Genomic DNA, 24750 nt, shown 5'->3' with positions numbered 1-24750 from the left:
CCGGAGTCCTATGAACAACTTCCATCTTGGAGGACTTATTTGTAGAAAGCCTCTGGACACCCACAGAATAGCAGAGTCCAAATGATGTGGCAGAATGGAACATACTTAAATCCTAATTTCATATGCTTGTCATAAAATATTTAAACACACGTTTTAAAAGAACATTTTTCCATGTTTCAAATTCTTTTTATTAGCTTATCAAAATATATAACACAAAGAAAAATGAAAATAATGAGAAACTAGAGGAAGAAAAAGAGAAGAGAGTGTAGGGTTGTGGGGGGAGAAAGAAAAGGTGTGGACATCCAACTCTTTTTACCACAGTATAAGATAACAACATTACAGCTTCAACGTCAAAAGCCTCAAGTCTCAAAAATGGTGAAGATCTCCAAAAAACAGTAACATGTGGCTAAAAAGAGCCTCTTTTACCCTAATAAAGATAATAATCTTATAAAACAATTAAGAAATGAAAGGCACAACTTATTGTCTGTTTGATAAATGGCTGCTTTTTTAACAGTGAAGTAATTGCAGCTCCGCTCACAGCTCACACTGGCTGCTCTGAAGCACAGCTACTGAGGCTTCCTGCAGACCACTGCTATATGGAGAATCTTGTGAGGTGATTCTAGGACTCTCCTTAACCCAGGAAAAATATATAAATAAAAGGAACATGGTTTCCTTGAGAAACTTCAATCCAGAGGGAAGACCCCTGTGACTGGGCAGTCATCCATGTTCATGACTTCATGTTCATGTTCAAAAACAGCTTTAAGGAAAACAGAGCTGAAGCAAATTGTGTTTTAAAATGTAATGGTTAAGCCAAAACGTGAGAAATGCAAAATTCTAAAATATGTCACAGTCCAAGTGATGTTCTGTGGTTTTTTTCATTGTTTGAGATTTTTTTTCAAGTTGTAAATACTTTGTAGCTATCCAGGAAGACAGCTGCTTTGAAGCATGGTGTACCAGATAATAACAAATGAAAACAATGATAATGACTTGCCTTCAAGAATTCTAAATAACATAAGAAATCCAGTCAAAAGTGTGTGTCATGGTCAGACCACAGGGTCAGACACCCTCCCCCTCTCCCCTCCCCTTCCCCCCCTCTAAAACAGCAAATGTGAAAATAATCTGGCTTGTATTTAAAGTGTTTATACATTGTAAGACAATAATTTAAGCTTCTTGGAGTAAAAAAAATAAATAACTACATCATGGAAAGTTAGAAAAAGATGTAAACAAAGCTTTGAATGTTAATGCTACATATAATACTTTGGAACCAAATACTCTTAGATCTGGTAACGTGCTATATGTGTTCAAGTACAGATTATTCCTTAAAGCAAATATATTCGGAACATGAGAAAAACTAGTTAACTGCTGACTTTTTTGAAATAGATGAAACAAAGTAATGTAATGTCTTGCATAAGAGATTCTGCAAGGAAGATCAATGCTTTAATTCTTAATATTCAGAGCTTTACTTAGACTTACATATTCAACAAATGTAGAGATATCTATGGAGTAGATAGATGATTTTTTTAAAAATTGTAAATCTTCCCAAGATTTTAGAGCACATTTAAAAGATTTAGTCATATCTTCAGCTCTGCAGGAAATATTTTATACTTTTGAAATAATAAAAATCCGAAATGCTACAGGGTCGGAAAGTAGTTTTATCAAGTGGGGTGGGTCGGAAGAAGATTCTCCTATTTTGCTAACAGTGATATACTGAAACTTTAAATAAAGGGATTCTGCTTATATGTTATAATAAGGCTTATTTAGTGGTCATTCTAAAAAAGGAAAAAAAGATATTTTGAACTGTGCATGTTAATATTTGATGCTATTGTTAAATTGTAAGATTTTGACAGATTTTACAGAAGGTACAGTCTTCAAAAATTCATCTAGCACAATCTGGTTTAATGAAAGCCTCTGATAACATTAGATTACTGGTAACTGTTAACAAAGCATTGTATCCGGAAAATAATGAAATAGCCTATTTGCTTTGAAGGACTTTCATATGGTGTTCTGTCAACGAGCAATTGTTTTTTCTGCAAATGCAGAGATAATAAATATCAAAGATTTATCTGTCTTAAAGTTTAATAATGTACACATACATACATACCTTGTTTCCCCAAAAATAAGACAGGGTCTTATTTTCTTTTGGGATTGGCCTTATTTTCGGTGAGGCCTTATTATTTTTCAGGTGCAGGAGGCAGCAAGCCCACCAGTCCCACCTTCTCCGTCCCACCACCTGCTTGCCTGCGGCCACAATGATACAAGTTCTCCTTGCATCCTGGCCTTCACCTGCCCTGCTTGCTGGCCGCCGAACAGCTGACTGTGCTGTTCTGGCCTCGCGGGGGGGGGGCTTCCTGGCAGCACACACACACACACACACACACACACCCTCTCCAAGGCAACCACATCCCTTCACTAACTTGCTTTCCAGTTCCATTCTCCGCTCCACGTTCAGGACAAGAAAAGTAGACTTGTGTAAATATGGTAAAAAAAATACCAGAAAATACCTTCCAAGTTCTCGTGCAAAAAAAATAAGAAAAAGATCTCGTGAAGTGGGAAGTAGTCCGACAAATTACTTTTCTTTCCCTGTACATGACAGTGGAGAATGAAGCAGGCAAGCAGGTTAGTGGAGGGATGTGGCTGCCCTGGGAGGGGTGGGGTTAGGGATCGCTCTCTCATATACCCACACACCATCCTTTCCTTGGGAGCTCAGCACAGATGCAGAGAAATATAGAGCATTTGGGGGATTGACTTTCTTTATTTTATTATTATTATTGGCCATAGTTCCATCAAATTTCATTTGTTGAATTGTCCCATGGCAAGTTAACCCATTTCAGGGGGATGTGAGTGCAGGGGGCTGGAGAAAGAGGGTTTGAGTGCATACAAGTACAGGGAGGCCCAAGGTGTGTGCAAGCACTAAGAGGAAAAGGAAAGAGGGGAAAGGATGTGTGTGAGCACAGAGAGGCCCAAGGAAGAGGACACTTTTGGTTGGGTTCATGTGAAGGGAGGCGCAGGAAAGAGGGCCAAGGAGCAAGTGTGAGCAAAAGGGAATGAGGAATATGACACATATGTGAAGAAAGTTGGTTGTGTGAAATTTACCCAAGTAACTTGTGAGCTTCCTTCCCAGCTTCACCATTGTGTTTGCTTATAGAAAGCAAGAAGGGAAGGCTGCAAATGATGATCACATGATGGTAGGATGCTGCAATCTATTTTCCTTCGAAGCTGGTTGCCAAGTACCCATATATTGTTCACATGATGTGGGAGCACTGTAATGGCTGGAACTTCTAGGAGTAATGGTAACTTCTTTCATTTAGCATGTTGTAATTTCAAACCATCAATGAGCAAATGATCATAACTTGAAGATTACCTGTATGATGTGGGAAATTTCAAGAAAAACAATTTTCCCTATTCCCAAAGCTGGGGAATTTTTTTGAAAATTTAACCCAAATTAATGTTTGCCTTGGACATCTGTATCACTGTGTAGTTTTGTGTGTGTTTGTCTGCTTTAGCTGCATCTTACTAGAAAACCAGGCAGAAAGCAAAGGGGACTTACAAGCCCCATTCCTCAACAGGCTGTGTGTGTGAGTGAATGACCATAAGCCAAACTCAGGAGCATACAGTAGGTAACACCATCTCATATAAAGGGAGTCTTCATGTTACAACCATTCAGCAACTGGTTTAAAGATACACATAAGTTGAACAAAGGGGCATATGTCTATTCCTGAGTTCTGGCTGTTACAGTGTTCCTGCAGTCAAGTGCATACAATTTGTGTGCTTGGTGACCAGCTTGTATTAACAAATGTTCATGTGATCACCATTTGCAACCTTCCTGCCAGATTCCCACAAGCAAGTCAAAAAGTAGGCCAGCAGGAAAGGTTGTAAGTCTATTGGATAAATCTCCTTTTTCCACCTTCCTTCGCTCACATACACTATGTCCGCCTCTCCCCTTTCCTCAAAACACATTTTTCCCTGGCCTCTCTGTAGCATTGCAAACAACCTGCACACTCTTTCTCAGGCCTTCCTCAACTCACACACATCTCACACTCTCTTTCCTGGCCTCATTGGGTTCACACAGGTACACACCATGTACCTCTTTTCCAGACCTTCCTGAGTTTACACGTACCTTACATCTTCCTTCCTGGAGGTTCTTGCATTCAAATCAAAAGCAATTATTTGCGTTAAGCTGCATAAAAATGCAAAATTCAGATATATTGTGTAATATCTGCCAATAACACAAAAGGTTGTGTACAAGTTTAAGTTCTCAGACTCATAATCAAGAAATACATTACAAAAAATAGGGGATATAAAATACACAAGCAAGCTTTTTTAAAAGGTGGGTGCAATTCAAAACCTTAAGCTCAAAATCACAGGTACTCTCTCAGCTATAAAAAGAAGGAAAAGGCAAATCACTTCCAAAATCTTGCCACAAAAACTTCAAGGACTAGTTCAGGAAATTACCAGACGTCCCACTGATTCAAAAGTACCCCCATAAAGGGGGGGGGGGGGAATCAAAGTCAGTCTTGTGATTGATAATGTAAATTCACAATTTTAATCTACTATCATTATCAGATTATACTTAATATTCAAGGATAAGGAACAACACTTGCTCCCTGCTTCCACCTTGAAATGTAACAGCTCTGTAAACAATGTTGAGCTAAGTACAGGTAAATATTTTCAATATATCCTTTTAAACATAGCCTTTAATCTAGGGTCCCTAGCCTCTGGGCCCACTACTGTGCTGTGGCCCATTGGAAACCAGGCTCCCACCGCTGCCGGTTCACACAGCTGAAAAGGTTGGGGACTGCCATTTTAAACATCACTTAATCAGCATCATTGCTTTTTGAAACTGTTCATTTTCTGACTTTTTTTATAGCAAACTGCAAGCTAACAGCAGAATTCAGTAAGAGGAAAGCAGAAGAACAGAGAACAATGACCAAAAAAATTGTCTTCACAAATATCATGTGCTATATCATGAATATATCCTCTAAATAAGCAACCCTCATCCTGAATCAAAGACTATAAAAGGAATAAAGACAACTAATTTTCTAGAAATGAGTAAAATTTGTGAAAAATCTAATTGTAATTACAAATTAATTATGTAACAACACAAAACACGATTACCTATGAATCAGTAGTGATATGGTTGTAAAAAAGGCATATTTTGCACTACAATAATTATTTTGTGCCCGTAGATATTACCTAGCAGAAGAGGATATGTTGTAATGGAATATGATGAATGCATGACTATATTTTCTATTTATTATTTTAGTTTTGTTTATATTATGAATGGGTTTGTTGTTTGATTGCGAATTGCCTGGAATCTTTAATAATGGGTAGCATACAAATAAAGTAAATAAATAAACTAGTGCCTAAATCATAATAATTAATAGTTTAATTTTGATTCAGTGAGCATTACAACTTTTTAATTAAAAGATTAATTTGACTGCATATAGTCAGTAAAATGGTTTCTGGGTAGAGGGGAGAAGAAAAAGAGGAAGATAAAAAATTATATACACTTTAACTGTGGTATCAACATTTCTCTCAAGACTGTAGTTGCACTTCTCCTTTGTCGTTCTTTAATTCCAGTGATTCAAAATGCCTACTACTTTAAGATGGATAACAGCTTGATACCAGATCAGAATGAAGTGATGTCCTCATTGTTGATCATTAGAGAAAAAGGCAACTATTGTGAATATCCTGCTACTCTCACTAATTCCAAAAGAAAACTACAACAAATTATTTGGACATATTGCAAAGAAACGACATTGAGGAAATTATTTGCTACCTCTCTTCTAGATGGAACTTCAAGATTTGGCAAAAGACAAAAGGATCATTACCACTGTCATACTGGAGCAGTAACACCAGTGCAGATTCACTGAATTTCACACAGAATTTCATACCATTTTTATCTAAAATACTTGTGAAGAGGAGATATTTTTTCAGAAACTTTTGTTTTATTATTAAATTATTTACTTTTTTCATAAATGACCATTACATGGCCAATCAGAGAAGGCCATTACAAAGTTTCTGGAGAACAACAAAAATTGTTAAATTTTAATAAAAACATTTAACTATCACCATAATTATTATAATAGTTGTATCCTTTTAAAAACCGAACTAACCGTCTCTGGCTTTCCAAATCTTCTTGTGCTGGGCCATTTTGCACTTGTGGGGGAATTTGTGCATTTTGTCGAGGCAACGTTGGACCTGAGGAGAATTAGGTTATAATTTAAATTTTATTACAATATCATTTGTAAAGATCCATTTTATGAAAAAAACATTCCATCGGATTTTGACCTACTAATGTGTTATTTCTGATAATTTTAAATAAAACCATATTCAGCTCACCAAATTTAGCATTATAAAACTGTATCTTTGGGCACACAAAGTTTGACGTCAAGTATTCACCTAAATAAAATGCTGACAGAGGGGAGAAGGAGGTATGATTGCCAGAAGAATCAGTAACAATTTCTAAAGGCAGGTAAGGATACATTGCTTTTATTAGTACCACAAAACCGAATAAAAGCCTGCACCTTTCCCCTTTATTAACGGATGAACTCATTCAAGAAAAAATACCACAGTAAGCCAATCTTACAGACATACACAGATTTGCATTTTAAGTTATATACATCAAATGGTCAAATGAGGTATGAGGTTTAATTTGTTTTTAAGGGTATGGGATATTCGTTTTTTGTATTCGTTTTAATGACACACCTGTACACCGCCCCGAGTCCCTTCGGGGAGAGGGGGCGGTCTAAAAATATTGAAAATAAATAAATAAATAAATAAATTTGTTGACTATTGTTTAAGAATCTAATTGGATGATATGAAAAATGGAATAACATATTTTATGTACGTAATCAATTTAAAATAAACAAATCACAATGCATGTCGCGACCATGCCATAGTCATGATGGAAACTAAACAAAAATTCCCTCCAGAGATGCCTTTCAAAGGCCAAATATTTTTCAGCAGTGTTCTTTGTTTCCCGAGACAGTAATAAACTTACAAATTTAAAAATTTGGAATGTTGAATAAAACCGTCTATTTTTCTCCAAACAATGGAAACATCTCCTTACCTCATCCACTAGACTTGTAGGATTTTGATTACTTTAAAATTGAAGGTTGCCCCATGCTCCAGTTCACATGGACTTTAGCCAACATGTAAGTTAGGGCAATTTGAGACACACATCCCCTCCAACATTACTGAACTTAAAACCATCAGCAGCTGTAGTTGCTGCAAACAGTGATATAAGATGGTAGAAATTATAGTGGTTCACTATGGTGACTGCCTGATCTATTATCTCAGTCCCCTCCCAATGTTGAAGCTTTCTGTTAATTTCAAAATGTTTGATGATGTGTAATATTGTTAGTATCTTCTTCTTAGTTCACAGTTCTTTAAGAAGGCGATAATGATCCAAAATCATCCCAACAGGAAAAAAAACTCTACTCCTGCTTCGCTGACTTTCTGAAGAAAGAAAAAAATAAGAAGCTGTAGCTGCAACTAAAGCAAGCTGAATCTGTATCTAAAAGTCCCAGTCTCCAAGGAACTTCAAAAAGCTATTTTAACTCTAGATTTCTCTGAAGATACAGAGACCCCAGAGAATCCATCTACTTTGGATGTGCTTGTAATTTTAAATCTGCTTTCTCATGATTTGAAGCAATTAAAAATTTATGTAGATGTTCTTAATATGTCTTTTGAGACATAGTTTCTTCCTCTTAGATAATAAGAATGTGCTGGAGCTTCAAGAAACAGAAACTGGCTCTCATGAATACTGATTAAATCAACCAGAATTTGCTGATAAGTAGTACATCAAAGTTTTTGATGGGCTGTAGAAAAGAAATAAAGCTACCCAGAATGAATTATCCTATTCACTGATTTCTGAAGCAGAACTAATGTACATTGTTAATGTTCTTTATGATACCAAATCAAATCAATCTTTAATATTTGTGGAATCTAGATAGGCCATATCTGCCTACGTAATTACATTTTTTCTAATATAATTGTCTCCAATAAGGAAAGCGTAAAAAGAAGTAATAATGGTGAAATGTTAGGTTTATTATTTGACTTATGGAATTTCATATAGAATATGCTGCATAGAGTACAGGGAACATCTCATTTTGAAAATATATACTTTCAGGTATAAATCACAAACTGTTTATATCACCATCAGAAAGTTAAAACAGTGTATAGTACAGATATGGAATACACAAACAGAAATTAATATAGAAATGATATAGAAATAGTAACCTTACCAGAGTCTTGTGAATTTAATACTTCTAAGGCATGCATCATGGCACTTGCAAAGACATTGGCATCTTCTTTGCTGCCAAAGTTGAGACCATATACTTGTCTAGCATCCCGCCACTGATGGAAAGTCTGTGTTGCTTGATTGTATTTTAATCCTTTTGGAATGGCACAATTGATTACCACCTAAACAAGCAATGAAAAAGTTATGCCCTAGTTGGATTTATTATGATGCACACAATTTTACCTTCTTGTTCCAAAACAATTAAATATATTTAGTTTTATAGTTGAAAACTCTAAAATAACGCAATGATATTTTTAATATACAATCTTCCAAATAATTGCTAAACATGAATATTTAACTATAATTACAAAAAGGATGAGCTAAATCATATAAGACAAAGTCCATATGCTGAAGATAATAGAAAAAGTCTAGATCTGCACAACATGCTGAAAGTGGGTAGTGAAAGTTACCCATTTTAATTTACATTTGTACTACATTTTTACTATAAAATACTATTCTGTATTTTACCAGTTTTTTAAAACTCTTGCCTTGTTTTTAACTTCTGATGGGAAATTTCTATTTTTTTAACTACTTTTTTATTGTGGAAAATTTTATCTCAGTTTTTTTCTATGGTCATTCTGTTATGGTACATTTACTTCTCTTATCCTTGAGAATGAAGCGGTTTATGCTTTTGTCATGAAAGCTCAACTTCCAAAGAGTTTTGGACTATATTAAAATGTAAACAACAATAATTCAAGGATTTTGACTACTACACATAATATATTTACAGTGGCTACAAAAAAGAGATAAAGCCCTTTGGGAAGCCTCTGAAAAAATGCTTTTAAACTTACAAACTCTAATTGAAAACTCAGATAAAAGTTTGATAAACTAACAAAGGCTTTAAATCAACCATAGGACAACACAGAGATACAAATAACAGCAGCTGAATTAAATTCACAATCAAATGGGCTGGAACCTAATCTGTTGTTCAGAATTGGGAAGGAAAAGGAGGATGGTTTGAAAACTGCAGGCTTGGTGGAAAAGGCTGAAAGATTACAGATCTTTGAAGATCTTTTGCATACAAAATATTCAGAGATGACAGAACTGATTAGTGATGCACTAGACTTTCTTAAGATAGATGGAGTTTGGAGAGTGGATTTATTATATTTAATCAGAAACCAATTGACAAGAGATGCTATGTTTTTATTTATAGGAAGCTTTTCTGAACAACAAATGCTGTGGAGGTACTTATAATAGAGAAATCTGGGGAATGGGAATGAGAAGCAATTGTTGGAAAAGATACCAATCAAAGTCTTAAGGGAAATTTTTATTATTAAGAAGCAAACGAGGATATTTGCTACTGGATGGATCAGAGATAAGGATTGTGATTTGTGGTAGATAAGAAGCCACTGTAGACCTTCTACAAGTTAAATACAATAATAAAATGTCAACAGGGAGTTTGGCGTTTGACTTTGCTATTAGTTTACCCGTTAACTACCTTTTTAAATATACAGTAGATAAGCCAACTATTCAAAATGGTTGCAAACAGACTTGTAGAAGTTTATAAATTGTGGGCCTGCTTCACAAGAGGAAATTATTATTGCTGCAATATATTTATCAGTATTCAACTGGGGGGACAATATAGGTATATGTGTCTTTGTCTTTTTTTCTTTTCAAATGCACATTTTAATGTTTAGTTTAGCTTTGTTTTGTTTTTGTAAGATTTCTTTTTTTCCTTTTTCTCTGGAGTTTGTGTTCTAACTTTTTGAATAAAATAAAACATTTATTTTTGGGGGGGGAGAGAAATACATCACAAAGTTGTACTGGCAAGTGCAAAGAAAGCCTTGGAAATGTAATCCAGATGACATGGTGGGGTCTATATCTACAAAGACTAGGATCATATTGATAATTGTTTTCTCTGTGCCAGTGTGCCACTCTATGGAAACAAAAACTGAACTTTGAAGGAGCAGGATAGAAAGATTATTAATGCTTTTGAACTTTGGTGTTGGGGAAGATCTACACAAGGGACAGCAAAACAAACTAATTATTACACTCAAAATAGAAAAAACCAGACTTAACTTTTTTGACTATATGCCTTTGTGGGGGGTCACAGTTAGCAACCATATAGATGAAGTTTCTCTATGGCAAACTGTTCCTAACTTGGTCCTTCAGGTTGTGGTTATGATGCACTCATAATCACTTTACACCTAGATGTCCTCTTCTCTTTCCTTCCATCTTTCCCAGAATTAGAACCATCTCCAGAGACCTTGATCTTTGCATAATGTCTCCGAATAAGATAATCTGAGTCTGCAAATTATTATTATTATTTTTTTAGGGGGCATATTATGTAAAGACCCAGCTCTCTTGAAAAAACTAAAATGCTGGGTATGTAGAAGGAAAGACAAGAGAATAAATAGCAACAAAGTGGATGAGTGTACTTTTGGAAGATGTGAAAAACAAGGTTAAGGCAGATCACTCTGAAAAAGATCTATGTCATTCCAAAAAAATCAAATTCCAGTTTGACAGCACATTTTTAAAAAATCAGTCTGAGAAAACAAATGTAATGATTTTTTTTTTCACTTTAACACAGTGTCTTGAAAAATCCCATTTTTTCTATGTGAACTGAAATATCTGTGTGAACTTCTATTCTTTTTAGGCTTTAGAAGTATCTTTTTTGTGGATATTGGTACATCCAAGAAAAGTTAAGAAATACCTAACATTTTATATTATAAAAGTCAAATATTTATTTTAAACATTTGTATAGCTGCTCATATTAAAACCAAACTTTGGGTGGCTTACAATAAATAAAAACAATATATGCAATCATGAAAGCAAAGACATGATAAGAAAATCAAAAATAGAAAAAAATGGTATCACAATCATACTGTATTTCCTTGATGCAAACTGCAACATTCTCATCAAACTTTGACTTTACCCTGTCCCAAAACAATTAGTTGTTAAGTGCTCTCTGGAAATGTTAAAAGAGTGGAGGCTTGTCAGTTCTCAAGAGGCAGGAATGTTCTGAAGGGTAGGGTCCAGGCACATTTCTAACAACCTGAAGTGGCAATGTTTAAGGGAAGGGACCTGGAGCATGCCTACCCTCTTCACTCTGGTGGGATAAACAGATACCCCCAGATAGCCTGGTCTCATGCCATGAAGCACTTTTAAGGTGATAATGAACACCTGGAAAGAAACTGGGAGCAAGCACATAACATATAATATGGGCAAACCAAAGGGCATCCAGCAGTGCATGCATCACTGCATTCTGGCCAGTTGTAACTTCTAAGCAGTTTTCATGAGCAGCTCCATGTACAGCACATTGCTGGAATCTAATAGGAAGTAACCAACACAACTGACTGTTAGCAAGACCTCCCAATCCAGAAAAGGGCACAATTGGTTAGTATGGCAAATTTGAGCTAAAAATCCTCTAGCCACAACTGCTACCAGCTCATCAAGCAGTATCTGTGAGTCTAGGACCGTGATGGCGAACCTATGGCACGCGTGCCACAGGTGGTACGCGGAGCCATTTCTGAGGGCAAGCGAGACATTGCACTGTCAGCTCCAGTGCGCATGGCCAGCTGATTTTCGATAGGTTTTTTTTTTTTATCTCCGGAGGATTCCCTGAAGCCTCCAAAGGGCAAAAAACAGCCCAATGCAAACCAGAAATGAGGAGAGAGCTGCCGGAATGGGGGAAAGACAAGTGGCAAGGAAAGAGGCTTCTTTCACTCGTGCTGACTCTCTGTTCCCCCCCCCCCCCCCGCTACTAAAAAGGATCCTGCCCGATTGCTGGAATCCAAAGGGAAATGAGGCGAGAGCTGCCAGCACGGGAGAAAGACAAGCGGCAAGGAAAGAAGAAAAGAAGCTTCTTTCACTCAATGTGGCTGCTGTTGCCCTTTTCTCCATTTCAGTGCTATGCCATCGAGGTTGCCCCACCCACCATCGGCCAGGTCCTCGCTTCTCCCAAGCATTTCTTTGCCTACCTGATTTCCAGCTCCATCGCGTTTCTTGCCATCGTGGGACTAAAAAAAAAACTTCAATCAATCAATCACAACTTGGGGGGGGGAGACCTCGCAAAGTTGGAATTGATTGATTGAAGGAGTTTTTTTTTTTAGTCTCACAAACTTTGTTTTCCTGTCCAAAACGGCAAGAAACACGATGGAAAAATGCTACGGAGGGGAAATTAACTAGGCAAAGAAATGCTTGGGAGAAGCGAAGACCTAGGCGATGGTGGGTGGGGCAGGCTCCATGGAGTGGTGCTGAAATGGAGGCAACAGAGCAGCCACCTTGAGGGGAAAAAAAGCTGCTTTTTCTTATTTCCTTGCTGCTTGTCTTTCCCTCATGCAGATAGCTCTCTTCCTCATTTCCCTTTGGATTGCAGCAACCAGGCAGGATCCGCTGTGCTAGCATGGGGGAGGGGGGGAAACAGAGCAGCCACCTTGAGGGAAAAAGGCTGCTTTTTCTTCTTTCCTTGCCTCTTGTCTTTCCCCTGTGCCAGCAGCTCCCTTCCTCATTTGTCTGACTGTAGTGCCCAGGATCCTCTTTAATAGAAGTGGGGAATTTAGCAACTGGACTCACACCTGCCATAGTAAAAAGGGCCCAATCTTTACACAAGAGAATGATAAGGGAAGGCTTTTTGGCACAGGAGCACACTTGAGCATCCCCCCACCACAATCTCTGCCCGTTTGTGGCAGAGCAACTTCTCCCCTCACTGGCTGTTAGCCAAGGGGAAGCAGCCAGAGCAGGGAGTGGTGAGGAAGCCTTGTGCAAAAATGCACGGTCAACACAGGTGGGGGGGCATTAAGTTATGTGGGTGGGCACTCGAGTTCGTGTGATAGCGCGCATGCTTGTGCTTTTGGCACCCGAGGCAAAAAAGGTTTGCCATCACTGGTCTAGGAGGACCTCTAAACTGCACAAGAGCACTATCCAGAGAGCGCCCATTCAGAGTTAAAGATGCAATATCATCAGATCCTAACAGGCCAAAAAGCCACTCCGTCTTACCAGGGTTAAATCAAAGCTTGTTCCTCCCATCCAGATCCTCCTTACCTCCAGGCACTTGTTCAGTACTGTGATCAGTAAAAAGATTATTAAATAACTCACCTGATGATCCTGAATCTTCCTGCCAACTACTCTGAATGTATTGTTGCCTGTATGATGATATATATGAACTCTGCTAAATCCAGTAGATCCACCAGCTGGTACCCATTTCTTATTGGCATCATCATAGACCATTACAGCAGCTCGTGCTTGGCAGATGCTCTGCTCACTATTAAGGCAAAGAAAAATAAATGGGTAGAAAAGAGTATAAGCCCAATTCTGAAATGTTTTTCATGAAAATAGTATCCTATGACAAAGACTTTATTGTAGCATTAAGTTCAGCTCATCAAACTCAATTCTATACTTTCTTTTATTTGATTAAAGAACTTATATCATACAGTTAAACTTTGGATCAAATGATATTAATAAGTAATTCCTTATTTGGAGAATTATATTTTTCTTAGAGAAGAAATTTTTAAATAAACTATTTGTTCCTGAATATCTATTCTTCATGTTAATCTTACTTGACCACTATCTAGCCCACATAGGAATAACTAGTAATAAGGTTCATAGCATTAATAGGAAATAATTATAAATCCCATAATAATTACTAGCCTTTAAAAAAGTATAGCTTTAGTCATAAAAAAGACTGGTAAGAAAACAAACCATAAACTAAAAGTTAGCCACTATGGTGATTTCTTTCCTCAAATCCTTATTTTTTTCCCTTCTCCGCTGCCTTAGTTGAAATTTATTTTTCAGCAAATGTTGGGGACAGAGGAATGTGTCCTCTTTCCTTCTCTATTAATGTGGACATATCACATCAGCTTCAACTTTGGCCATCAACTTCTTTGGTCCAAAATGTGAGACACATTTAGTGACTGAAGATAACAGGTAAGGCTGAATACAATACAAACAGGCTTACTTAATCAATTCAATAAATTTCCGTATATGCCAATATGGGACAAATGAAGCCACAACTTTGAAACACTGTAGGATTAGTGAACAACCTCGCACCAGCTAGACCTGTAAATGGCTTGAGCAGACAGGCCAAGAAGATGTAATTTAAACAAAATAAGAAATTCAAATAGATGTGTCATGACTTACATCTAAAATTCAAAGGATGCAATTATATTTTTTCATGAACTATCCCTAAAAGCTTTATAAACTCATTTTTTTCTGAATATCATACTCAAACTTTTTCTCTAGTCATGTATTTTATTTCAAGAAATCTACCATTTGGCAAAGCATTAGGATACTTTTACGGTATATTACCATGATGGCAAACCTGTGGCACGCAGAGCCCTCTCTGCGGGCACACCAGTCATTGCCTCAGCCCAGCTCCACTATGCATGCGTGAGCGTCTCCCACCAGCCAGATGGTCTTTGGGGTGCATCCAGGGGACGCATGTGCACATGCGTGGGATGTGGGACGCATGCATGGGGGGTGCTCACATTGCAATTTGGGAGCTCATGTCCCATTTTGGCTTCCAGGTTGGTGCAGGCAGCCTTCCAGGCACAAAATGGGGGGTGGGTGGAGGTGGAGGCCTGCCCGCATCCCATTTTGGGCCTGGAAAGGCTCCTGCACCAACAAGGAAGCCAAAAATGGGCAATGGAGGGGGGTCGCAAGTGCATGGGGTGAGGAGCGTGGGGGTCATAGATGAATGTGGACAGGGCGAGGCGCATGTTGGGGGCTGTGCATACATACATGGGGGGCATACATACATGCATTATGGGTTTCGGCATGCAATGACAAAAAGGTTAGCCATCACTGGTATATTAGAAAACTCATGACGCCCAAGTCATCATTTTAGAGATATTTTCTTACTTAACTCCTTAACACACACACCCCGCCCCATGGTGCCTTTTGCACACCTCCGCATATCCTCCCCAATGCAGAAAGTGCACTGGGATGCACTGCAGGTTGGAAAGAGTACGCAGGTGTTTATGAGGAGCTGCAGAAGTGGGGGAGGGCATGCAGAGGTGGTAACACAGATCAAGAAAGAGCACAGCAGTGTATGAGTGGCCAATGCACTGCAAGCACAGAAGGGCTAAGAAGGTTGTGTGGGTTGGGGAAACTTATCCAAGCAACTTGTAACCTTTCCTGCTGCTTCCCCATTGATACTCCTTGCTAGCTTCCAAAAATCAAACACTTTGCTTTTGGGAAGTTGTCAGGGAGTGCTGGAAGTGACCCCAATTAATTATGGCAGCATTGAAGCGGCCACAACTTTCCCAAATTTCATTCCCACAGGAGTAATGGGTCCCGGAATTCTGTAAATTTAAGGTATCTTGGTTCAAAAACTGTTGCTCTATGATGCACCATTTAGCCCAATTAAAGGTTACAGACAGACACAAGAGTTTTAGTAGTATATACGGCAATATCTATCTATCTATCATCTATCTACCTATCTATCATCTATCTATCTATATCTATATCTATATCTATCTATCATCTATTCATCCATCCATCCATCCATCCATCCATCCATCCATCCATATAAAATCTATCCATCCATCCACCTACCTTCTACCTATCTACCCATCTATCTTAAATATAACTCCAGAAACAGATTTTCGTGAATTTAAGATAGTGTAAGCAAAATGTTGACTGAAATCTAGAAAATTATTAACACTGTACTACGCCAAGAAACAATATCACATCCCTCTGCATTTTTTAATATAAAGTAAGGATTCAAGTTCTATTCTTCTAAAAGGAAAGCTTACTACTATGACTTTGCAGCATAATAAAATGTGAACCAGAAACATTAGAAACAATGTCTACTTAGTTCAATCTCAAAGAAACTTCAAGGACATCTGTTGTGAATGAGACAAACTAGCTTATGGTATTTGACACATAGTTTCCCACCTGTTATTTGCTTAGCTTTTTTTGGCTCTAACAGTTTTGTCTTCCAGATCAATAAAAATGTCCAGTGTAGAAAGCCTTTTAAAAAGTTAGGTCATGCCATCCTTAAAGGGCAATGAAACCCAGTTATTTACACACATCTTATTTAAAAACAACTATAACCAGCTTTCTACCTGCTCTTTAAAATTTATGCAATTGAAATACGGATTTCTACTTTGGAAATGTGCAATTTTAGTTAGAACATAAGCATGCATTTCTCAGCTCAGGAAGGAAGGTCCACTCAGTTAAACAGGATTATTTTTATTTTATTTATTTGTATCCCACCTAATAAATAAATAAAAAATAGGAGGAAAGTGTGTTGGATATGTTTGCTGCCTTGAGTTATTTGTAAAAATAATAAATTTTAAAAATACCTCCAGGCAGCAAACATATCCAACACACCTTCCTCTTATTTTCCTCACAACAACCCTGTGAGGTGGCCTGGGCTGAGAGAATGACTGGCCCAAAGTCACCCTGTTGGCATCTAAACCCTTAAAAATTTCTCCAAAACATCCATCAGCAGGTACATATGAAACATATATTATTGTTTTTTTTAAGAATATAAAATTATTATTTAATACGTAACACTGAACATGACTATTGTTAATGTTGATAGTATTCACTATATTTGATTGTGTGCCATGCTTGGTGTCAACTTTCAACTATCATCTAAATCTTATCCAGAATCTTCTGTCCCCAGGGACCAGGTTTTCCAACAATATACCCATTACTCATCATTATATCTGGTCCATAACACATAATGCTCTAATTTTTATTAAATTAGCTTTTCTGGAACTTATGGTAATAGAATAGAATAGAATAGAATAGAATAGAATAGAATAGAATAGAATAGACTGACTGATTTATTGAATTCTTTATTGGCCAAGTGTGATTGGACACACAGGAATTTGTCTTTAGTGCAAATGCTCTCAGTATACATAAAAAGACAAGATACATTCATCAAGAATCATAGGGTACAACACTTAATGATTGTCATAGGGTACAAATAAGCAATCAGGAAACAATATCAATATAAAGCGTAAGGATACAAGCAACAAAGTTACAGTCCTGCAGTCATAAGTGGGAGGAGATGGGTGATAGGAACGATAAGAAGACTAATAGTAATAGTAATGCAGCATTAGTGAATAGTTTGACAGTGGTGAGGAAATTATTTGTTTAGCAGAGTGATAGTGTTCAGGAAAAAAATGTTCTTGTGTCTAGTTGTCTCGGTGTGCAGTGCTCTATAACGTCATTTTGAGGACAGGAGTTGAAACAATTGATGTCAATCAATTGATGTCCATGATGCCAGGGGTCTGTAAATATTTTCACGTCCCTCTTTTTGACTCTTGCAGTGTACAGGTCCTCAATTGGAGGCAGGTTGGCAATAACCGTACCCAATTGTACCCAACTGTATCCAGTGTACCCAATTCCCAGGTAACTTCATCTTTTCTTACAAAAGGTTCAGGTGGTTGATATATCAAAAGTAGAATTAAAAATACTGTATAAAAATGATTTTCAATTCAGGCTTCTAAGTAAGAATGCTCAGCTGCTTAAAATGAATTGTAAACTTTCAATCAAGGATGCTAAAAGAGTTAGCGAGATCACAGATGACCAAACTGGAGTTTCTTTTTTCTCTGAATGTGAAAGTGAGGCAAATTATTTCTTAAACTGAGTTAAACTGAGACACCAAATAGGTTGATGTTCTCTTCTCAGGAAACAAGCTCATTTTACCTTTACTGCAGAAGCACAGGAAGGCCTGTGGTAGCCCTTCATAGTAAGAATAGAAATACTCCACAAGGGTATAGCATGGCCACCTGAAAATGGGTTCTTATATGCGGGGACAGGACAACCGTAGTTTTTCTTGGTAAAGATATTATACTACTTACCTACTTAAAACATTACAGGGGATGTGATGCATTTGGACTAAAAACTAGGTAGACCTTGACTTATGACCTCTCAAAGTGAGAAGCACTGAAAAAAGTGAAATATGACAAGTGAATTATGATTGGTTGTCGCACTTATGACCATCATGGCATCCACATGGTCATATGATTACACTAAGGATGCTAGGCAATTACTTGTGATAGTTGCAACATCACAAATTAAGTGATTGTCTTTGTGATCTTCCAACAACCAAAGTCAATGAGAAACATTGGATTCATTTAATCACCATGGCAAAAAGGGTCATAAACTCAAGCGCGACTCACTTAACAATTGCATTGCTTAGCAACGTAGGTTCCAGTCCCAATTATGGCCATAATTGTAGTAATTCAAGACCACTTGTGTAATTTCTGGCAAATATCTTTAATGCCATTTTCCTATGTATAATTCTTACCATTCCTTAAGCTCCTCTATAGTCATTACTGACTTTTGAGGTGTACTTTCATGGTAGGGTTTTCTCAAAATACCCTGAATATCTTCCTATAGGAAGGCTCATATATTTTGTGGTTTTTAAAAGTCCACTTCCCCATCAGAATACATTTCTGTGATCAGGGTGCTAAACTAATTTCTTTAAATAATTTTAAATTAAAATTAAAGGCTCGCGTCCGTCGTGACTTGTACTCTCTCCGGCTCCCAAATAGAGGCCCCCTGTCGCAATGCTGGGGACAACCACCACTTGAGCGAGCGTCTCACTTCCGGAGTTAACCGAAGCGGTCGTAGAGAGTTGCTCAACATTCTCCTTTGGGCTGGTATTAAGGCCCACTGAAGGGGACGCAGATGCAGACGGGCCCAGGGGACTATCCCTATGCAGGATACCATCTTCCCCAGGAGGCGTGATAAGGTCAGGGTGGAAACGGACCTTTTTGTCCTGATCGACGTGATCAACTGAGTCAGACTGGCCAAGCGGTCTGGGGACAGGCGAACCCACCCTGACTCGGAATCTATCACTGTCCCTAGATGCAGGATCTGCCTGGTTGGGGATAGGTGACTCTTGGGGAAATTCACGGAGAAACCCAGTGTCTGGAGCCATTGAATGGTCAGCTGGAGGTCTGCCCTGGCCCTGGGGAGGGACCCTGCCTGCACCAGGACGTCGTCCAGGTAACACTGGAGTCTGACTGGGATGGATCTCAGGTATGCGGCCAGGGCCGCCAGGACCTTGGTGAACGTCCGAGGGGCCGAGGCCAGGCCGAATGGTAGGGCCCGGTACTGATAGTGTCTGCGTTTGTGGGAAAACCTCAGGAATTGACGGTGAGACTGGAGGATGGGGATGTGAAGATAGGCCTCTGTCAGATCTACCGAGGCCATGAAATCCCCCTTTCGAATGCCCTGCAAGATTGACTTTAGGGAGGCCATCTTGAAGCGCCTGTAAACTAGATACTGATTCAGGCGCTTCAGGTCTAAAATCGCCCTCCAACCCCCCGAGGTCTTCGGGACTACAAAGAGATTTGAATAGTAGCCCCGTCCCCTCTCCGGCTCCGGAACGACCTCCACCGCTCTGATTTCCAGAAGGTGTGAGACGGCGAGGTCCATAAGATGACGACGTTCCGGATCCCGGGACGGGGAGAATGTTCTGAAGCGTCTCGGAGGGTAGGAGAGGAACTCCAGTCTTAGGCCGTGGCGAATGGTCGCTCGGACCCACCCGTCTGATGTGATCTGGTCCCACTTGTCCGCGTACTGCGCCAGGCGGCCGCCTATGGGATGACTCGGATTTGAGTCATTTCCCTCTGCGGAAGGGACGGCCGCCCCCCCCCGCGAAAGGGCCGCTTGGACTGGGACTGGTATCTGGAGCGATCCTGAAAACTTTGCCTGTTGTATGGCCTATCCTGTCTATACTGCTGAAAACGGGGCTCCTGCTCCCTGTCATAAGATCTGAAGGAAGGCCTGCGATACGGGTGACTGCGTGTTTCGGCCTTCTTGGTGGAGGTGGGCATCACCTTTTTCTTGTCTTTATTCTCCACCAAGATTGGGTCTAGGGCAGACCCAAACAGATTGGGACCCGCGAATGGGGCAGCTATTAAATCCCATTTGGCTTTATTATCGATCTGCCAATTTCTAAGCCAAAGGAGTCGGCGAGCGGCCACGGAAGTAGCTAAGGCGCTGGAGCCGAACCGCATCGCATCCAGGGTTGCGTCGGCCGAATACTGGCAGGCCGCCATAATTTTAGTTAAATCCTGGTGGATGCGATCATCCTGGATCGGGATACGATCCTGGAGCTGGCGGAGCCACATAACGGTCGTGCGATTAAAATACGAGGCGGCAGCCGCCGCCCGCATTGCCCATGCGGAAGCTTTTGCGGTTTGAGCGGCTTCAGAACGCGCTGCCATCGCCCCACTCACGTGCACGGATGAAGACTGTTTAAGAAGACAAAGTCCTTGTAGTCTCTGAGCCCGGCGCTGGGTTGGAGCAGCTCAGCTTGGGCCTGTGATGCCCCTTCGTTAAGGCCTATTTGTGTCAGGGCCTGCCACGTGTCCAAAATGGCCGCCGGCTTGAATTGCGGCCGTTTGTCTTCAGGCGGCCGCTAAAATGGCGCGCGCGCCGCCGCTTGCCTCCCCGGCCGTTCAGACGGCCAAACGACCCCACAATCGTAGCGCAGCTCTAAATTTCGTGCCGCCGGTCTTCACGCCCGGCAAAGGCCGCTGGCGCTCCGGTCTGTGCTCGCGCCGCCGCCGAGAGCACCGCCGACTCGGGAGAGGCGACGCGGCCGAGTTAGGGGCTTGCCGGTCTTCACGCGCGGCAAAAAGGGCCGCCGGCGCTGCGGCTTGAAGCAATGGGTCGTCGGGGGAGGAGTTGGGAGCTGTAAACCCCCCGGCACGCCCGAGACTCCAGGAATCAGCCGGGGGAAGAAAAAGCCCAGAATGGAAATTAGGTATGCGAGGAGAAAGTTTTACTCGGCTCTCCCTGTGATCTGGGACAGAGGAAAATGTCCCACTGGGCACAGCTCCTTCTACTCTATGCTTTTTTTAAAATTTGAAATATCCAATTGTCCAATATAGTACTCACAATCACTGGGAACCAAAACTATAGTCTGAAGGACCTTCTTGACTGAGAGGAAACTGGGAGCCAACGGGAGAAGCCGAAGGCTAAGAAGTTTTCTCTCAGTCAAATGGACCAATCAGGCTGTAATAACCCTTCAGTGACCCCTCCCTCCACTCTACTGGAAAACAGACTGCTGCATATTGCACCCACCGAAGCTTCCAGATGATTTCAAGGGCAGCACCCTACAACAATCCAGCAGAAAGGGCATGGGTGACAACAATTAATACCACCCAATATAGGAAAGGTGGAATAGATGTGATTATGCAAAAGTTTTCACTGCAATAGAAGGCAATGTCTATCAACCTGTGTTTCTACAAATTCCTAATCTTTCCAATCTAGGGTCTACTCTCACAAAAAGCAAATAAGGGAAGGTTTCTGCAGAACTAGTATTCTGGATGGAATGATAGTCTAATATCACCACATTTGTAGTTTCATGACACCAATACCAGCCCATCCACACTGCTCAGAGTCTTGCTGGATTAGAGTGGCATAAAAACTCCAGTAAATACTTTTATCCAATTCACCACTAATTTATCCAGTCCAATTAGCTCACCCCCTTCAATTCTATACTTTTTCTTTCCAACAAACAAATTACTTCCTCAGGAAGATATCACTGTTCTAATTCACTGCTCAATTCTTGCCTCAGTTCTGGAAAACAGGGAGCCCTCCACTTAACTCCCCCACTAACACTTTGCTGGATGTGTCTTCTGAGGGAGCCAAGCAGCTGCTTGTTGACAGTCACACATGCCAGGTTCTATGGTCTCCTAACAAATGTTTTAGAAGAGCTTCAGTATTTAACAGCTGCTGTATAATGAATTGCTAGCAATTTAACTGGTGAAGTAACTGGTGCAGAAGTTCCCATACAGCCTCACCCATGAGTCTGAACCTCCTCTTCACTAATGTTAACACACAAGTCCCATTTATGCTTTCTCACTGTTTATTTTCTACATCAATCTCAAACAAATAATATCCATTCTTTTGTCTATCTCTCTCTCATTTCTTTGCTGCATGCCAGACATCTACCTTTCTTCCTTCTGTTTCAATTTTTATTCCCCATTCTTTCTTCTTTTCCATTTCTAGTTTTCTTTCCACATTCCACTTTCTTCTACACATATTCTTGTGCTTCATTATCTTTATCTTTTCCACATTTAGAACTGTCCATTTAAATTCCTTCAAAAGATTCCTGGCCTCCAGCTCAATTCAAATATTTCTCAGTGTACTTGAATCCTATATTCTATCATTTCCATTCATTCAAAACAATGAATGAAAGAATTTTGATTTTAGCATTTTAGAGGTAAAATTAAGAAACAATGGTAAGGCAATACAACAATAATAATATAATAAAAATAATGAACTGAAAAAAGAAAAAGGAAGAGAGAAAAGCCCCATATAACAAGTCCCAGCTAAAAATATTAATTACATTCAATTTAGGCACTCACCCACCCCCCCAACTCGAACTGACTCTGGGCATCTCACAATGATGTATATTATATAAATTACTACTAGCAATGTTGGCAATTTATTATATGGCAGCTGCTCAATATATAGCAAGCTCAGCTCTTTTAACATATTACTAAACGTAGACCACATAAAAAACAAAATGCTATTTAAGAACATTTCAAAGATAGAGAATAAATGTCTGGAATCCACTCTTTAACATCTAAAGACTTAATTTATTTCTTCCCTCAAGCTCAAAAGAGCCAAAGTTCTTCATAAAACTTTCAACAAAGGGTCCACCCTAGCCCAAGGCCTGAGAGTCAGATTTTAAAGACTTGTTTAAATAGGTTTCAACTAACAGCTCCATAAAACTGGAAGAATAATATTCCAGTGGGCTTAAATAGCAACAGAGGCCCATTCATGGAGTCCCATCAGCTTATATCATTTAATTGATGGGGTCTGAAACAAATGAACTTTACCCAATTGTATAGTAGAGGTAGAAACTATGGAAGACAGAGGGTCTAACGATAATGAGTACACTGAATTGCATCCAGAAGCACACTAATAACTAGTGCGGCTCACAAAGCAGAGGTATTACATGGATGTACTATGGCTGGCACACCCATAACTTCCCATGCCACTGCATTCTGGACCAGGTGCAGCTTCTGAGCAGAATTGAAGAACAGTGCCACATAGAGTGCATTGCAACAGTCCAAATGCAAGGTAGCCACAGCATGAGTGGTTATCCTAGGAGTTTTTTTAATTCAAGTATAGGATTCAACAATGTTTTCCCCAAAACTATTGTTAGCAAAATCACAGTAGGTCTTTGAACATTGCCATCCTTTGTTACCATGATGGTAGCTACAGTTTAAAATTATAAATTACTACGATGAGCATTGTATAATAGAAGTGTACATTATATAAGGTAAAGGGGCTTTGGTCTTATCGGAGATGCTCTCTCTCATGATAATCGATGGGAGAGTCCAGGATGGGTTACTCTAGCCTGATAGCATTTTGACTGAGTTGAAATTTTGAAGACACCCCCCCCCCCCCGGTAGCGGTCCTCAGTCGAACAATGAAGACGAACTGAATCTTGTGCAGTCCGAACTTGTCCCCTTCCCGGCAACTGGACCAAACAGTCAACCAGGTGCATAAATTGTGAGCCTGCTGCCAAGCACCTGGATCATGATTATATGACCACAGAGACATTGCAATGGCCGCAACTAAGAGGATCCATGGTAACCACCACCCCCTGTTGTAATTTCAAATGGTTACTGAAAGAAAATTTGAAGAAATGTGCATTTGAAATATTCACATCAAATTAGGAAACAAATTAATACATGAAGAACAGATGTGTTTTTCCAATATTGGCAATTTGTTTCAATCAAAAAACAATAAAAGCAAAAATATTGAGGATGAGTTTCTCAGTAACCTATTATTAGCTAACATGTTATTAAATATATACAATAACAAAAACCTTGACCAATGCACATTGTCAAACACTGATCAAGTTAAGGACATAACGGATGAGCACCACCAACTCTTTCGAGATCCACCTGAGATCCTCCAGAGATGGAGCAATTACTTCTCCAAAATTAGCAATGAGGAATTTGACCATCCAAAGTGCTGATCCAGTTTCTGGACCTGTGCCACTCATTAGCAACAATGAAGATGATGAAAAATGGGAAGACAATTAGCCCCAATGACATGCCAGTAGAAGTGTGGAAAATCCTCAGCCGCCAAGGTGCCAAGATTCTTGCTGCCCTCTTTAATCAAATCATCAAGGAGGGTGCAGCCCCAGCAGCCTGGCAACCAGTATTACAGTGCTAATTTGAAAGAGCAAGGGTAACATGTCTGAATGCTTGAATTATTGGCCATTTAGGCTCCTGGGTTACACCATGAAAATATCTGAATATCAGATTTTGCAAGATTGTCTCTATCATTCCAAATCAATATGGCTTTGTGAAAGTGAGTGGAACAATGGACACCATTCATGCTTTTAGAGAAGCACCATGTTGCTTTTAGAGAAGCACCATGAAAATACCAAGCCCATCCACATGGCATTCCTTGATCTGGAAAATGCATTTGACCACATCCCACACAAACTCATTTGGCATGTCCTATGATCTCACAATAACCCGGAAGCCTACATCCAGTGA

At 39.6% G+C, this 24750-nt stretch overlaps 1 protein-coding gene across 7 annotated transcripts in view; it reads right to left on the bottom strand.

Moving 5' to 3' along the window:
- Positions 1 to 24750, bottom strand: part of ENAH (ENAH actin regulator) — a 67385-nt gene that overhangs the window by 22485 nt on the left and 20150 nt on the right. For all 7 annotated transcript variants that reach the window (XM_081942169.1, XM_081942168.1, XM_081942170.1 and 4 more), the window contains exons 2-4: positions 13343 to 13508; positions 8250 to 8427; positions 6117 to 6201 (exon numbers count right to left, since the gene is read on the bottom strand). In XM_081942169.1, the coding sequence (XP_081798295.1) occupies positions 6117 to 6201; positions 8250 to 8427; positions 13343 to 13508 (429 nt within the window). The remainder of the gene's footprint in view (positions 1 to 6116; positions 6202 to 8249; positions 8428 to 13342; positions 13509 to 24750) is intronic.

This window comes from Natrix helvetica, assembly GCF_964273705.1.
Source record: "Natrix helvetica genome assembly, chromosome: 2".
NCBI classification, from domain to species: domain Eukaryota; kingdom Metazoa; phylum Chordata; class Lepidosauria; order Squamata; family Natricidae; genus Natrix; species Natrix helvetica.
The sequence above is the reverse complement of the archived record's forward strand: the minus strand, read 5'-3'. Positions and strand labels throughout refer to the sequence as shown.